Source organism: Pteronotus mesoamericanus, unplaced genomic scaffold (genome assembly GCF_021234165.1).
Source record: "Pteronotus mesoamericanus isolate MK-2021 breed Mesoamerican mustached bat unplaced genomic scaffold, CSHL_Meso_final contig_41, whole genome shotgun sequence".
In the NCBI taxonomy this organism is placed as follows: domain Eukaryota; kingdom Metazoa; phylum Chordata; class Mammalia; order Chiroptera; family Mormoopidae; genus Pteronotus; species Pteronotus mesoamericanus.
Window position 1 is genome coordinate 7099762 of NW_026555152.1, and position 16676 is coordinate 7116437.

The 16676-nt window shown below is 44.5% G+C and overlaps 1 protein-coding gene across 1 annotated transcript in view; it reads left to right on the forward strand.

Moving 5' to 3' along the window:
* Positions 1-15040: 15040 nt before the first annotated feature.
* Positions 15041-16676, forward strand: part of B4GALNT3 (beta-1,4-N-acetyl-galactosaminyltransferase 3) — a 99613-nt gene continuing 97977 nt past the window's right edge. Inside the window, exon 1 of the mRNA XM_054577167.1 lies at positions 15041-15209. Coding sequence (XP_054433142.1) covers positions 15041-15209 — 169 coding nt within the window. The remainder of the gene's footprint in view (positions 15210-16676) is intronic.

The window sequence follows — 16676 nt, forward strand, 5'->3', positions numbered from 1 at the left end:
TTTCCTGGGAAATCCTTGTACTGCAGATCAAGGCAAGGAACAATCACTTAATACCAGGGTTCACCTCAATATCTGTAGGAACAAAGCAAAGGATGGTGCAGAATATCTTTAGAAAAGAGCCACCAGTGTTACCTGCTTTGCCTTAAATTTTCTCTTCTAGCCTATGTACAAAAATCAGTAAGTCAACTTTTTGTCCAGTGAAATTTGCAATTTTTTTTCACAAAATAGCCTCTCTGTTGTTTTTAAAAGATTGTATTTATTTTTTAGAGAGAGGGAAGGGAGGGAGAAAGAGAAGGAGAGAAACATTGATGTGGAAAAGAAACATCGATTAGTTGCTTCTTGCATGCACCCCGATGGGATCGAACCTACAATCCAGGTATCTGCCCTCACCAGGAATTGAACCCACAACCTTTTGGTTTGTGACCTTTCAGTTTGTAGGATGACACCCAACCCACTGAGCCACACCAGTCAGGGCAATTATGTTATTTTTGATCTAGTCTTACGATTCTCACTGCCTTTCCATCCATGCTTCACTAGTTGGGCTACTATTTACTGTAATATTTGCAACAGAGCAGATTGTACTGTCACAGCTCACTGCACACAGGAACAGAAGAAAAGAGATGGCTATAGTCCTTTTCCAGAACAGATATTCAAGGCCTGAGCTAAAGGAAGACATTGGGAATAGAGAGACAAGACAGATTTAGAAGTAGAATGAACATCATTTCTTTGTAATGGATGAGATATGAGGGTTAGGGAAGAGGTAAGGATGTAAAAAACAAGAAGAAGAAAAAAGAATCCAAATAAACAAGGATAGTGTAAGCAGCCTCTAGGACAACTTCAAGCATTCCAACATTCACATCATAGGGATGCCAGAAGGAGAAGAGAAAGAAATTAGAAATCTATTTAAAAAAAATAATGAAAGAAAATTCCCTAATTTAGTGAAGGAAATAAACATGCAAGTCCAGGAAGTGCAGAGAGTCCCAAACAAGAAGGATGGAAAGAGGCCCACTCCAAGACACATCATAATTAAAATGCCAAAAGTTAAAGATAAAGAGAGAATCTTAAAAGCAGCAAGAGAGAAGCAGTTAGTAACTACAGGGGGATTCCCAGAAGATTGTCAACTTCTTTCTCAAAAGAAACTTTGCAGACTAGAAGGGATTCGAAGTCATGAAAAGAAGGGACCTATTGCCAAGGTTGCTCTACCCAGCAAAGCTATCATTTAGAATCAAAGGGCAGATAGGAGCTTCCCAGACAAGAAAAACTGAAGGAGTTCAAATCACCAAGCGATTTTTATGTGAAATGTTAAAAGGACTTATTAAAAAAGAGGTGATCAAAACTATGAACAATAAAGTGGCAATAAATACATATCTATCAACAATTGAATCTAAAAAATTACTAAGGAAACAAGAAGAACAGAGACAGAATCATGGATATGGAGAGTGTTTTGATGGTTGCCAGGTGGGAGGAAGTGTTGGGGAATGGATGAAGATGTGAGGAGATTAAGAAGTACAAAGAGGTAGTTACGAATAGCCATGGGGATATAAAGTACAGTATAGGAAATGGAGTAGCTAAATTACTTATACACATGACCCGTGAACATGAACAATGGTATGGGGATTGCCTGAGGGAGTGGGGGGTGATGGAGAGGGGAAAAGGAGGAAAACTTGGTACAACTATAACAGCATAATCAATAAAATATAATTAAAAAATAATAAGTGAGGTCAGCAGAGAGGTTAAGATTAAAGACACAGATCTGGAATTATTAGCATATAGAAGGTAATTGAAATCATTGATCCAAACTAGAATTGGATGAGGTCAGATATGGGAAGCATATAGAATAAAGAAGAGGGCCAGGAGGGGGAAACCTAATGGTCAGAGGAGACACCTAGTAATAAAAGAATGGTCTGAGCCCTGGCTGGTGTAGCTCAGTTGTTAGAGCATTGTCCAGTAAACTGAAAGTTCACAGGTTTGATTCCCTGTCATAGTACATGCCTGGGTTTCCGGTTCCATCTCTGGTCAGGGACCTAAGAGAGGTGGCCATGGATGTTTCTGTTCTGCATCGATGTTTCTCTCCCTCTCCTTCCCTTCCCCTCTGTCTAAAATCAATGAAAGTAAAATAAAATAAAATCAATGAGTGTGCCCTCAGGTGAGGATTAAAAAAAAAAGAATGGTCTGAATAACAATTTTTTTGAAACCTAGAAGAATGAGAAGTTCAAGAAGTAAAAGGTTGTCAGTAAACTGAGATTTGGCCATTTAGTAGCAGTAGGTGAATTTAGAACAATTTCAGGGAAGTGGAGATGGAGGTCGGCCCGTATTAGGTTGAGAGATGAGAGAAAGGAAGAAGATGGGAAGTAGCTTTAGTGTTGATAATAGAAGTTTTGGTGTTTTTAGCTGGGAGAAGCTGTAATCATATTTATAGACTCATATTAAAAGAAAACAGGCAGAAGAAGGTATTGATGATAGAGGGATGAGAGGGAGGGGATGTTCATGAAAAAGAAGCTGGAGGAGAAAGAGAGCCAGTGCTGATGGTGGCAATAAGACTAGATAAGGGGTGATTGCCTCATTTTTTATAGAGGAAATAAAATCAAGATCATCCACTGAAAGAGAGATGGGCATTGATGTGATGGGGAGCTTGTTAAGAAGAGTAAACCTTTGGAAGGATGGGAGGGAGCCGATAGGGAGCAAGTGATGGAATTGTGAGGGATAGGTCTTGATGAGGGAGGGATTCATTGTGTTAGATTGACTACCAATGAAAAAATATGTAGGATTGCAGCAAGTTACAGTATGCTCATGTACCTTCCTAACTTCTCAAGTTTGTGAGGGCACAGAGCAAAAATGGATCTACAACAGGCAGACTACCAGGAAAAAGAGCAGGTGAAGAGGTGGATCTGGAGGGAGGATCTGGCTGCTAAGTGAAGGGAGATGCTGGAAAGAATGTTTCAAAAGGGTTTTTTTTTTTAAGTCTCTACATTAAAATATTGCTTTATGTTCGAAGCTGTGAAGTATTCCACTCCTGGATTGACCAGTGGCTTAGTTTCAATTTAGCCATACAAAAAACAAGTGTGAGCACAACCTGGACTTCTGGAGCAATGACTTTTCACCTCCTGTCTCAGATGACATCATAGTCTACCCGCCTTAGTGTGTAGGACATCCCTCATTTTAGAAGCTATGTGCTCGTTCTCTCTCTCTCTCTCTCTCTCTCTTTTGAACTACCAGGTGATAATATTCACATCTTAAATGGTATATGTGTGAATTAAGATCGTTTCTGAGAAACCCCCTGCCCTTCCCGTAGCAGCCTTCTCGGAGCTTGACCTTCAGGTGACAGCTAGTACTGCTTTTGTTGGCAGATCTTGGCATCTCTTACTCTTTCGTTCTTGGGCTACATGGCTTAAAAAAAAAAGAGTCAGCCTCTCTCTCCCTTTTTTATTAAATATGTTGTATTGACACATGAGCTAACCAACCAATGGCCAAAATATGAAATTGAGAGATAGACCCAATTAATATTGGAATGTAGGTTATTTTAATAGAGTCACTTCAAGTTAGGTTCTAAGTACTTTTTTTTCAGGTTGGACAAATATTTGTTATAAAATAATATGCAACTCACATCTATCTATCTATCTATCTATCTATCTATCTGTCTATCTATCTATCTACAGTTTCAGTTTCCACAATTTGAGTTACCCATGGTCAACCATGCGTCCTAAAATATTACATAGAAAATGTCAAGAGTAAACAATTTATAAATTTTTAATTGCGTGCTATTCTGAGTAACGTGATGAGGTCTCCCACTGTTCTACTGCATCCTCCCTAGGACTGTAGTCATCCCTTTGTCCAGCACATCCAGGCTGTATACACTTAGAAGCCATCTCGGGTATCAGATTAATTGTCATGGTACCACAGGGACTGTGTTTAGGTAACCCTTATTTTACTTGACAACAGCCCCAAACAATTCACATAACTTTTATTACAATATCTTGTTATAATTGTTCTATTTTACTATTAGTCACTGATGTTAATCTCTTACAGTGCCTAATTTAAAAATTAAACTATCTTAGGTAGGTATGTATAGGAAAAAAATGCAACATATATAGGGTTCAGTACTATCTGTGGTTTCAGGCATCCACTGGGGCTTTTGGAGAAGGGGGAATACAGTATATTTCTACCTTAGATAATTGTAGATTTACATGTGGTTGTAAGAAATCATACAGAGCAATCCTGTGTACATTGCCCAGTTTTCTCCAGTCAGCCACTCCATTTTGACATGCTTAGTCTGTAGTTTTTGCATCCCAATGACTCCATATTGAACCATGATGTTTCTCATGGACCTTTGGTTGGTTTTGTGACATTTTCTTCCTGTTTTGGTTCATAATTGTCATATCCACTGATCACTTAGTATTTAACCATATCAGGGCTGATTTTAAACGACTACAAGCTTGACATTGCTATGCTGACTGCTCCAGAGCCTCTTAATTGGCAACCTTGCCTTGACATTTGTAGCATAAATAAACCTAATGTAGCATTGTTGTGGAAACTTTTATAAGATTTCATTTGGCTCCAGGTTCAAAAATGAGTCAAGATTGAACTGGTAGGTCTGGAGTTCTTTTACTTAAATTAGAGTGGTTCCCCACTCCAGCCCTGCACCTGTACCTGAAAACCTTCTGCAGAAAATAGCTATGTTTTCTATGTGCAAATGGCTCTGTTCTTTTTCTTGTTTCATGCCAAAGCAATGAATTCCTTTCCCCCCAAAATGACCTTATAAGAAACTCTTCTTTCTCTACGTGTTCCCTGCTTAAATCCTCTATAACATCCCTGGGATTCTGTATTCTACGTCAACTCCTTCTGACTAGACCCCTCTTGAGTTCATCCCTCCCTGTCTCCTGGTGCATCACAGCTGGTCTCCCAGCCTTACCTCCTGGGCACTGGCATTTGAGGGTGCTGTCCTATCCACATCTGCACTGATATTGCCCCTGCTCTTCTGCTTCTCAGCTCTCTGTGCTCACCTGACACCTGTGTCTGCGGGACTTGCCCACTCTTTATCTCTGACCCCTCTTTCACTTGTCCTGTCGGTGTTGTTGTTCCCAGGATTTTGACTTGGGTTCTCTCCACTAACCACCCGGGTCTTCTCCAGACATGATCTCATGCTTTCCCATAACTCCAACTGCTAATGGTGGGAATGTTTTGGGGTTTCTTTTCCTAGAGGTCTCTAACATCAGGAGTAATCTTTCTTGAGAATACTATAGAATTTAGGGGAAACTTGCCTAAAAGCAAAATATTCAACCTAGAAAGCCAAGATAACACTGGGATTGGACATTGTATACCAAAAGGTAGCTGACATAGATGAGAAAAATAATTCAGAGACTGATTTGAAGTCTCTGACTTTACTTTCTAAATACTCTGAAGGAGAATCAAGAGTGTGAACTGTTCTCTAAAAGACCAGGGGTGATAGAATGCAAGGGTTTCCGCGCACATCTCTCACTGACCTACAGTGACAGTCCTCATCGGAGGGTACGCTGCCTGAATGAAAAGCAGAATCTTTGTCAAGGCAGAAGACTTAGAAGTGCCAGAGCAAAATGAAAGTTTAAGAAGAACTCAACACTTTGCTTTTTCCAAAAAAACTGTTCCTGATGCTCAACATCTGCCCTGACCACCTTCCACCACCGCCACTGCTAACACTGTGTATGTGGCTAATACAGGAGGGAGGAGGAAAACAAAACAAAAACTTCCTCACAGGACTAGTTTCACTGACTGTCCTTGTTCCAAATCACCACACTAGGTTGATCCCCTTTCTTCATAGCTTCGCCAGATGAGAATATTGTTTCAGTTATGTTTTGCAAACTGCCTTCAAATCAGATACTCCCAGTTCTGGCCAGGTGGATAGATTGGTTAGAGCATCGTCCTAATAAGCCAAGGTTGTGGATTTGATCCCTGGTCAGGGCACAAACAAGAATCAATCAGTGAATACATAAATGAGTGGAACAATAAATTGATCTCCTTTTTCCTTTCTCTCTCTCAAATCAATTTTAAAAAGCTTAAATCAGACTTTCCCACTGGGCACTTCGTGTTGACCTAGGAAGGAGATGAGAACCTCCCCCACTGCTGAGGGTCTAGACCCTAACACCCGCGCCCGGCTCCCCGCCCCCCCGCCCCGCCCCCCTCAATCCTGACAGTTCTGCATTAATGAAGTTTGCTGTCTGTAGAGGGCGTTAAGAGTGGAAGAGCAATGTTACTCTTTCATTTTCCCTCTCCAGGGCCAAGTTAAATTCCGGACAACCACATACAGTGGGGATTTTTGTTTTCTTTCTTCCATCCCCAGTCCGGGTGGCGGCAGAGCTCAAAGAGTAGTCTGTTCTGGGGAAAAGTTGGCGTCTGCGTCTCTCCCAAACCAGCCCTGATCAAATCCCAAGCAGCCGGTCCTTAGATAACAAGGCTGAGAAACCCGAAACCAACAGCTCTGACTCTCATCAGTGCCCCGCATCACCGTCTGGAAACCGAGACATGTTGCTGAGATGCCACAGTGATTGAGTGTTAAGTGGCATGGCTGGGGTTCTCTCACCAGAGTTTATAGCCTAGACCTATGAACGTAGACAAAGAAGGTTTTCAGAAAGCCGGTCTTAGGCTTGAGCACTTGAGCTGTTCTGTGGCACTCTGCACATGTACTGGCCTTTAGGATCATTGTTCTCCCCTAGCAAAGCCATGAGGTAGGTTAATCCTGCCCTGTGTCCACAGGCCAGGTTGCCTGCAGCCATCCCAGCAGGTGAGTGCATTTGAGTGTGTTTGAGGCAAGGGAAGGAACATCTATATTCCATTTCTACTTTATTAGGGGAACACATCCTTCTGTGGATGGGCTTTAGAAAAAGCAGAATCTCATGTGACTAGGGAATAAGAACATTTTTCATAATTATGGATTATAGAATGTAGAACAGATCTGGTCACCGACAAGCCCTGTTAGGGAGTGGAGAAGTTGTGATGTCAGGCAGCTTGAGTCCTACAGCTCATTGTGAAAATGCTGGGAACATACCCGGTGTTGCAGAAGGTGGTGCCAGAGAGCTAAGGCATGCAAGAAGGCTGCCCCTGAATCCACCCATCTGTGCAGCCTCACAAAGGGAAATATGTGTACACCTGTGTGTGCTTGTACTTGTGAGGACCAAGGGAGTGGGATGTATCCTTGGGAGAAGAGAAGGAAGCATCAAGAGTTCACTCAGAGGTATGAGCACTAAGGACCATGGGCCTGGAGCCATGGGGAGCCACATGGTGAGCATCTAACATCAAACATGTGCCAGGACTTGGGAAGCAACTCAGAGTTGTGGGCTCTTATGCCTTAGCTTCAGCTACAAGTCCTCTACCATTATTTGTGGTAGCAGACTGCAGGATGCAGACAGGAGAGAGTGTCTTTCTGGAGGAGGGTGAGAATATTTTACTAGTGGGGTTACTGGTCTGAGAGAGGTAGAGCTTCAGGGAAGGCTCATTTAGCCTTTGTTTCAGCACCAGCTAATGAGCAACAAGGAGTGCTATTCACTCTTTCTCTTTGCAGGTTTCCCAGCAACAAAGCAAACCTGAGTGGAGGGTAATAATTGGTATTACTCATTGAAAAACACACAAGTCAAAGTTAATTTTGATATGGATAATTGTCTGCTGACTTTCTGGGGAATCCTTTTCCCTTGGGGAGGAAGGCAGAAAGAGAGGTTGTAATAATTAGGGGAAAGGACGCACTGGCAGGGTGGGTCTGTTGGTTGGAGCTTCATCCCCACACCAAAAGTTTGGGGATTTGATTCCCAGTCAGGGCACAAACGGGAGGCAACCGATCCGATGTTTCTCTCTCGCATTGATGTTTCTCTCTCTCTCTCTCCTCCTTTCCCTTCCTCTCTCTAAAATCAATAAACATATCCTCAGATGATTATTAGAAATTATAATAATAACTACTGTTATTATTATAACTATTGTTATTATTATAGGAAAGGAAAGCAAGACCCAGCCATAGATGCCAAACTTTAGCTTTGAAACATACAGTTCTGTCTGGGTCTTCACGCTTGAGGATTGTATCAGCAACTTGTTTGTGTGGGAGGAAGATGAAGTCTTAAGTTTTCAGTAGTTGAACTGTCTGGGATCTTTTCTAGCTCATGCGCCTTTTTCTGACGCTTCAGCATAACATGTCTGCCCTCTCTTCATCTTTTTGTTGACTCCCCATGATGCAGTCTTGCATATAATCTTCTATAGGGATGGTAAATAGTCCTCTGTTTCCCTATCTAGGATGCAAATGTTTAGGGCCATAGATGGCTGTAACCATGCAGTAACTTCATTTCTTTCATATGACCATTCTCCTTTCTTTCCTTTTTATTCAAGCTGGCTTCATGCAACACCCTGACCCACCCACTTCCCACTCCCTTGCACAAGCTCACCTGTCACTCTGGGTTTGGCGCCATTTCCTTAGAAATAAACTTTTCTTTTCTTTTTAAAGATTTTATTTATTTATTTTTAAAGAGGTGAAGGAAGGGAGAAAGGGAGGGAAAGAAACATCATTGTGTGGTTGCCTCTTGAGCGTCTTCTACTGTCGACCTGGCCCGCAACCCAGGCATATACCCTTTGGTTCACAGGCCAGCGCTCAATCCACTGAGCCACACCAGCCAGGGCAAACCTTTATTTTCTTAGCTGCAAACTCCTGATTCTGTTTGATTGGGTTCTGATGGATACAGATGAATAAACCCCTTTAGTTCGGTAACAAGGAAGCAACTAAGGCTTGGTCAGAGCTCATAAAATTCTTTCCATCATACAGACAGAAGGGCCTGACTGTATGGGAAATCAAGAAAAGCAGCCAATAAGAAGTGTTCAGTGAGAGCTTCCACCTTTCGGTTGGCCTCCATATGGACTTAGCCTCCATAGTAGAAACTCTATAGAAAGATTTGTAAAAGATGGACTCATGGAAGGAAGGGATAGGGAAAAGTTTCTCTTTAGTAAAGCGCAAAGCAGGCAGCATTGATGAGGGTAGGGAGGGGAAGAATTATCATGTGCTGGGTGAGTTATAGACGTGCTGAGAGTGAGCTCAGAGTTTCCAGGGTGAATATATTTCTCCAGGGGAACTTCCAGGGAAACATGTGCAAAGGAAAAAAAGAGAAAAAAAGCCTGGATCTGAAGTAGGAAGCCTGAGCCTGAGTCTGAGTTTGAGTCTCATCTAAGATACAAGTCACCTATATCATTTTGAGCAAGTTATTTAAAAATCTTTAAGCCCTTTACCACAATAAAAATGAATGTAAAAGAAAAAAGAAAAATGATCGTTGCAAAATTGCTATAATAGAAAAAAAATCTCTAAGCCCATTTTCTGTTTCTTTAATGATTTTATTTATTTATTTTTAGACAGAGGGGAAGGGAGGGAGAAGAGAGGGAGAGAAGCATCAATGTGTGGTTGTCTCTCGCATGCCCGCGACTGGGGACCCAGCCTGCAACCTAGGCATGTGCCCTGATGGGGAAGGAAACCAGCAACGCTCTGGTTCGCAGGCTGGCACTCAATCCACTGAGCCACACCAGCCAGAGCTTTTAAAAATTTTTTTAAAAGATTTTATTTATTTAATTTTAGAGAGAGGGGAATGGAGGGAGAAAGAGAGGGAGAGAAACATCAAAGTGCAAGAGATACATGGATCGGTTGCCCCTCACATGCCCCAGCTTGGGGCCTGGCCTGCAACCTAGGCTTGTGCCCTGACTAGGAATCGAACCAGCAACCTTTTGGTTTGCAGGCCGGCGCCAGGTCCACTGAGCCACACCAGCCAGGGTTAAGCCCATATTCTTGTCTGTAAAATGAAATCAATGAAACCTATAGCTTTGGGTATGAATGATTTACATGTGTTGAAAAAGATAAATAAATGCTTGCTTAAGGTGACCATGGCACTTGGGGATAGCTTTAGCACTGTTCTTTCTCTCTTAGAAATTCTCTCAAAGGAATTCAGTCTTCCCAAATCTCAATCTAAAACATTGTCTTCATGATGGCCCGTAGATCCTCATTGATTTGTCAGAATTTCCACTACGAATCTCCATGTGATTCATTTGAATAGCAGCGAAGTTCCTGAAGTAAAAAAAGAAGAGATGAAGGTATGTATGAGCATAAGGAATTATGGAACGTCAGGCCAGAGAAGGAGATCTCTGGGTACAATGGAAAAAAGACCAGAGACTAAAGATCTGGTTCTAGTTCTGATTATATCACTTACTGGTCACATGAACTTGGTGCAGGCTATCTTAAACTGAGGTTTATGAAGTTTGTTTGTAATTCCCATTTGGTTGTAAGAAATAATACACATGATATAGATGTAAAGATGCTCTATATGCTCAAAGGTGTCACATTATAATGTAGATGTCATGCTTTAGGAAATGAAAGGTGGTACTGGAGTCATGGAATTACTTATATTCTAATATCCATATAGACCAGAATAAAAATTGCACTGGATACAAGAGTTCTGCTACCATACCTAATGTTCACTGAAACCTTTCCCTTTCAGCTCTCTGCAAACCAGAATTTTTTGGTCTCTTGGCTAGCCTTGGCTCATTTTAGAAAGCTTAGCTTGACATCTCTAACAAAGCCTCTGAAATTTGGGAGAAGAACCTTTGTGGTTTGACTTGACTCTGACATTCTTGATAAGCCAAAAACCAGAGCCCATCCCATTAGTTTTACAGATGACATGATAGAAATTATTTTTATTATCAGGTGTGACTTCTGCAATGTGATCCTGAGCCATTCTGGGTCAGGTGCCAGGGCTAAAGTGGGAGAGCAAAAGGACAGTGAAAACCTTTAGAACGACCAGTGAGTATCTCCTTAAATTGACATGACAATGAACAGACATTGGTGGCAATATTATGCCATCAAAATTTGTCACCTTGAATATCTCAACCCACATGCTTGTCTCTGGACCTGAGGGAGGATGACAGCTAGCTAGCTCAGTTAACTGCGAATGGAATTCGGGTCTTAAAGCCCAGATCCTCCACTGCTGGGCAATCACTAGGAGACAAAAAGGGATTTGGAGCAAGCAGTCTGAACTCACGGTCTGGGGTGAGGGCTATCTCAGTGCTGAGGAGGCAACCACAGCAGGGAAGAAAATAGACGAGGGAGAGAGTAGCATCACAAGAGTTTCTTGGTCTCCTTAGCCCTCTCCACCCCTGCACTCTCTCACTGTAAGTAGGGGAAGGAATGATCTGTTCAAGCCCCACCCTGAGTGCTGCTACGGCTCCACTGAACTCACTCTGAGCTCTGGACTCCGGTTAAGGCACCAACCTCGTCTCCTTCCAGCCACCATCAGTCATCACTGGTGTTGATATTGCCATGAACCATCATTTGCAGGAAACCAGCTTCACAAAAGACCAGCCTACAAGACGTACATCAAAGATTATATGAAATCAATCAAAGGGAAACTAGAAAAACAGAGACCAGAAAGAATGAAGCTTTTTATGACAGGAGCTGCAGAACAAATGGAGCACATCCTTGCTAATTTCAAAAACTGCCAGTTCTTGATTGGTGAGAAAACATGAATCCAGATGGAATGGTTGCTCTGCTGGACCTCCGTGAGGACAGTGCAACCCCATATACGGTTTTCTGTTAGGATGGTTTAGAATGGAAAAAGATTAACAAATGTGGTAATTTGGATCTATCGCCTGTCATCATATCTGGCTGCTGCTTTTCATCCATACAGCAGGACTTGGATAAATGAGACTGATGTTATCTTAAGCTCTTCATTTATTTTGGCCTTGATTTATTTCAAGTGGAGGCATTGTTTTTAAGAAAAAAGAAAAACATGTCATATAGGTTGTCTAAAAAGAAAATGCATTTAAACTACAAAAAAAAAAAAAAAAAAAAAAAAGGCGTGCCCTGGCTGGGGTGGCTCCGTTGGTTGGCTGTCATTCCACACAGCCAAAGGTCCCTTCCTGGTCAGGGCACGTGCCTAGGTTGCAGTTCCGGGAGACCCCCCACCCCATTTGGGGGAGTGCAAGAGGCAACTGATCAATATTTCTCTCACTTAGATGTTTTTCTCCTCTCCCTCTGTGTCCTTTCTCTCTCTCCCCACCCTCTTTTTGTCTGGGGGAAGATAAAGCAAGTGAGAGAAGAGGAGGGCACAGTATTGAAGCTCTAGAGGTATCTTTTTCCTCTTCTGAATTTCTTTGTAATTCACTTTTTGGACCAGAAACTCAGCCTTTAATGTGTCAGATTTGTTTTTCTGTGGGATAGCTTTTCTTCTCAACTAACGACATGCTCTCTGTTTTACATCTCTCTTGGTTCCCACATAATAGATACTTCAAGGGTCTGGTTGATTGAAGTGATTGCATATGTTCTCTCAGGAGGGCCAGTCTTGAGGTCTGTTTCCATGACAAAGTCCTGAAAGTGACTCAGCTTTACATCCAGTCATCCTGCCTGGTTGTTGCCAATGAAAGAGGCTCTATTTACAGGGACTCTGGTCACCTCCCACCTGCCTCAGCCGAGCTTGTACATACATGCTGGCTGTTCCTGTCTTGGTCTTTCGGGGAGAAAGAGCATGGGAAGTGCATACAGCTGTGGTTTGGAACTTAGAGACATTTCCCTGGGGCTATTGAATATTAGAGAATTGTCCTTCAGATTCACCTTTTGCTAAACAACTACACTGGAAGTTCCAGGGGATGTTCACTCCAAGTGCTACCTTTATCCTCAAACATTACTGAATCACAAATAGACGTTGTGCTATGAAGATGGGCAGAGTTTGCCAATCCAGAATATGCCGCTTCAGGATATTGGTTATTTTAGGTTGGTTCATTTTATGAAACAGCAGACCTGGGAGAAGTCTGAAAACCAAGAAGTTACCATAAAAGGACATTTATATTTGTAAGGGAATCTCCATTTGTAAAGGTGTCCCCTTCACTGTTCCAGGTCTGCCTTCACTATCAAAGGAGAAGGCATGGTCTTAAATCTGCATAACAGTCTTACCCTTGCTTACTGTTCTTGTCCTGGTAAACTCCCATAACTGACTCTGTACCCCCGACACCTCTGTCTTTAGACGAAGGTTGTATTTAAAAGGCGGTGGCTTCCACCAGTTTGGTTACTCAGCTTTCCTGGGTCTCTCCCATGTATATGGAAGTGTACATATTACTAAACTTTAATTTGTTTTTCTCCTGCTAATCTGTTTTGTCTTTGGTTATTAGTTCAGCCAGAAGACGAAGGATACAGAATAATTTTTCCTCCTGGATATGCTACAGACTGAGGATTGGAAGTTCCCACTTTTGAAGCTTCACAGTGAAGTTGGGGGAACAAGATTTTACACTCAAAAGTGAGTCTGTCCATATCAGTGAGTGGGGCCACTGTAAATTCTACTAAAGCTTCAGGGAAGGTGGTGTTGCTTAGGGTTGGGCTGGTCCAACAACGCTTCATAGAACCTGAAATGGACCTTGCAGAAAGGGTCAAACTTGGCCAACGAGAAAAGAAAATGTGTTGAGGGGCAGTGAATAAACTTATTTTAGCTGGAGCACAACGTTGAAAAAAGGTTTTGGAAGACCTTGAGTTCAGATTTACAGTTTATATTTTAATCAGTAAGTACTGGGAAGCCATTAAATATTTCTGTCCAGGTGTATAGATGTATAAGAGAATTTTGTAAAGACTATTTGGTAGTAGGGGAGAGAATGGCTAGGGCAGGGTGAGGGAGCCTGGAGTCCAGGGAGCTAGTTGAGGAAAATTTACAATAGTCCAGTAGACACAATTGGACTAAGGTGGTAATAGAGAAGGGAAAACATAGCACTCTGTTCTGTGAACTTGTCTTGAAACAGCATTTGCATGTTATTAATTTGATTTTAAAATGTCTGGAATGCTTTTGTACCTCCACTTTCTCCATCGTCTCCTGATCATTTTTCTCAGGAGTAACAGTGGAAAATAAAACTACATTATTACCTTCTGAATGACCTGAGGAAATTCACTCTGCTCCTTTGGACCTTAATTATATCATTTAAATCAGATATTGCTTTACCTGCCGGAAGGCAGAGAAATGGAATACTGCTGGTCTTGATGATCTTTTCAACTTGAGTGACTTATGTTTTTTGATTTTTAATTCTTTTTCAGAACTCTTTACCATCTACTTGCTCCCAACAGCTATTTCATCGTAGTCTGGGAAAAGTTACTTGGGGTTCATCCTGGGGGCCACATAACTTCCCAAGGGATGTGTTTGAGACTGCGAAGGAAGCATCTTTAAATCCGTCCTGGAAGAAGGAACTATGGCTGAATTAAGGTAAGTGGTCATTGCCTCCCAACTAATAATTTCTACTCCTGTTACCTAAAGTAGGGAATAGGGTCGGTGTAGGCCACGAATGGCCCTGAAACCAAAACCTCAGGCGTCACCACAACACGAGACCCCACTCGCGCCCCGCATCTACCCAGCTTCACTTTTGCTTGGGGAGCAACACGATTCAGTGCCTGAGAGGTACCTCAGTTTTCTTCAGTCATGCAGAGTTCAGAGCATAATTCGCCCCCACCTGGACCCCATCCATCCCTAGTCGGCGGCGGCTGCGAGTTACCAGCCCTGGGGCCTCATCCCGTGCTGCACCCGGTCTCCTTCTTAGGTCTCCTGGGGGCGGGGCCCACCTGTGCCCTGGGGGCGGGGCCTGGGCGGGGGCGGGACAGGTGGGTGCGCCGCCAACGCTAGGGCTGGGAGAAAGCCGGGGCGGGAGGGGGAGAGAGGAGGGGCCGGTTGGCGTGCACCTCAGGAGCCTCCCGGGGGGCAGTGTGTGAGAGCAAGCCGAGAGAGAGGGGGAGACAGCGCGCCTGCGACTGGGAAAGGCGTGGAGAGGAGAGCCGCGCGCGGAGGACATTCGGGGAGGAGGAGCCGGGCTCCGCTCCTGTAGAGACCTGGGGCTGGCGCGCGGCGCTAGTGCTGCTGACCGACCCCTGGCGCGCGGAGCATGAGCCCGCGTCCTGCTGGAGCGCGGCCGGGGGAGACGGCCTCGGCTCAGCCCTGAGACGCTGGGCTGGGGTTGGGTCCTCGCGCGCCCGGGGCGCTGGGCCCGGCCGTGGGACTGGGGCTGGGGCTGGTGGCGGCCGCCCGGGCGCAGCGCTATGGGGAGTCCCCGCGCCGCGCTGCTCCTCCTGCTCCTGCGCCCGGTCAAGCTGCTGCGGCGGCGCTTCCGGCTGCTGCTGGTTCTCACCGTGGTGTCCGTGGGGATCTGGACTCTTTATTTGGAACTGGTGGCGTCGTCCCAGGTCGGCGGGAATCCCCTGAACCGGAGTAAGTAGCACCGGGCGGGGGGCGGGAGAGGTCGCGGAGGTGAGAACGGGTAGTATCGCTGGCTCAAGCACTCTGAGGAGCCGACTCATCCTCAGACCCGATTTGGAACTCGTTTTCGTCTCCAGGTGCCCGGCGCCGCCCCACTGCCTACCGGGGGAGGAAGGGCCAAGGCCGGGCCTGGCCGCCGGGACACATGGGGTCTGGGCATCCTCGGGGCTGCTTGCTTCTCCTTTCGGAGGGCGAGGGGAAGAGAGGCTCCCCTCGTCCTGTGGAAATGCTGGCCCAGACTTGGGGCACTTCCAGAGGCGCTAGGCTTGCAGTCCCCCGGGAGGAGACACGCGCGGTCCACACGCGGGCTGTAGATTTGTGTCTAGGATGCCCTCGGCGGTCTCTACTGAGGCCACGCGCTCTCGTCTGCGTGGCCCAAACTTTGCTCATCGCTTTCTCTAGGGCTCACTCACTCCATTCTCTTTCCGGGTGCATTTTCCGCGGTTCTTTATTTTAACAATACCTCTTAGAGCCACCTCTCCTCCCCCTTCCCGTTGCCACGCCACTCCCCTCCCAGCCCCTTCCTCTTCCTCCAAGTCTCCCACCTCCTCATTGAGCCGTCCCCTCTCCTAGTCCTGGCCATTCCTACAGCTAGTTATCTGAAGCCCTCCTTGGGAACCCTGCCGAATTTACCAACTCCCCGGAATTCACCAGACTCCCCGGACCCTGCTCAAAGAAACAATGCACAGCACAGTGGACCACTTAATGCCTTTTAACTTAGCCAAGGCTACTTAATTTTTCTGTGCCTCAGCTTCCTTCTAGGAAAATGGAGAGAGAATGGTCTCTCTCTCATCACCGCCCTCCCCCCCCACCCCCCGCCCCAACAGGAATGGCTATCCGAGATGATTTACAATTTACTATTGATGGAACTAACAAGTAAAACTCTGGAAGTGTCAGGGACTATAAAAGGTCTATGTAATAGCTGGAAGAAGTGGAGAGAGACTGCCAGAACTACCAGATTCCCTTCCCTAGCCCAAGGGCAGAGGTTCACAGGTCTAGCACATCTTCTCTCATGCCTGCACCTTCCTTTCCCAGGAAACTGAAGGAATAACTGATGAAATTACTGGTGTGAAGATTCTTTGACATGTCCTTTAGTCAGATGCTTTGCCCAGAGTTGGGTGTGGTGCTTTGTCTTCTCTAACTGAAGGGGGGAATCACTAGGGTCTGTAATTGAGCTGATTCAGGGTAGAGATAATGTTTATGGTGGAACCTCTCACTGTATTGCAGTTGAAATAATTCTGGTTGTGAGTTGGGAGACTGAGGTTACAATCCTGGTTCTCTCTGTAGTAGTTGGGGAATCAAGGGAAAAATGGCAGCTTCTTGGGTGGAAGGAGGGGGTTGGGCCAAATGATCTCCAAGGTTTATTTCAGAGAGTTCAGCACATCATGAGGAAGACAGTTCTACAGCTCTAAATAAGAG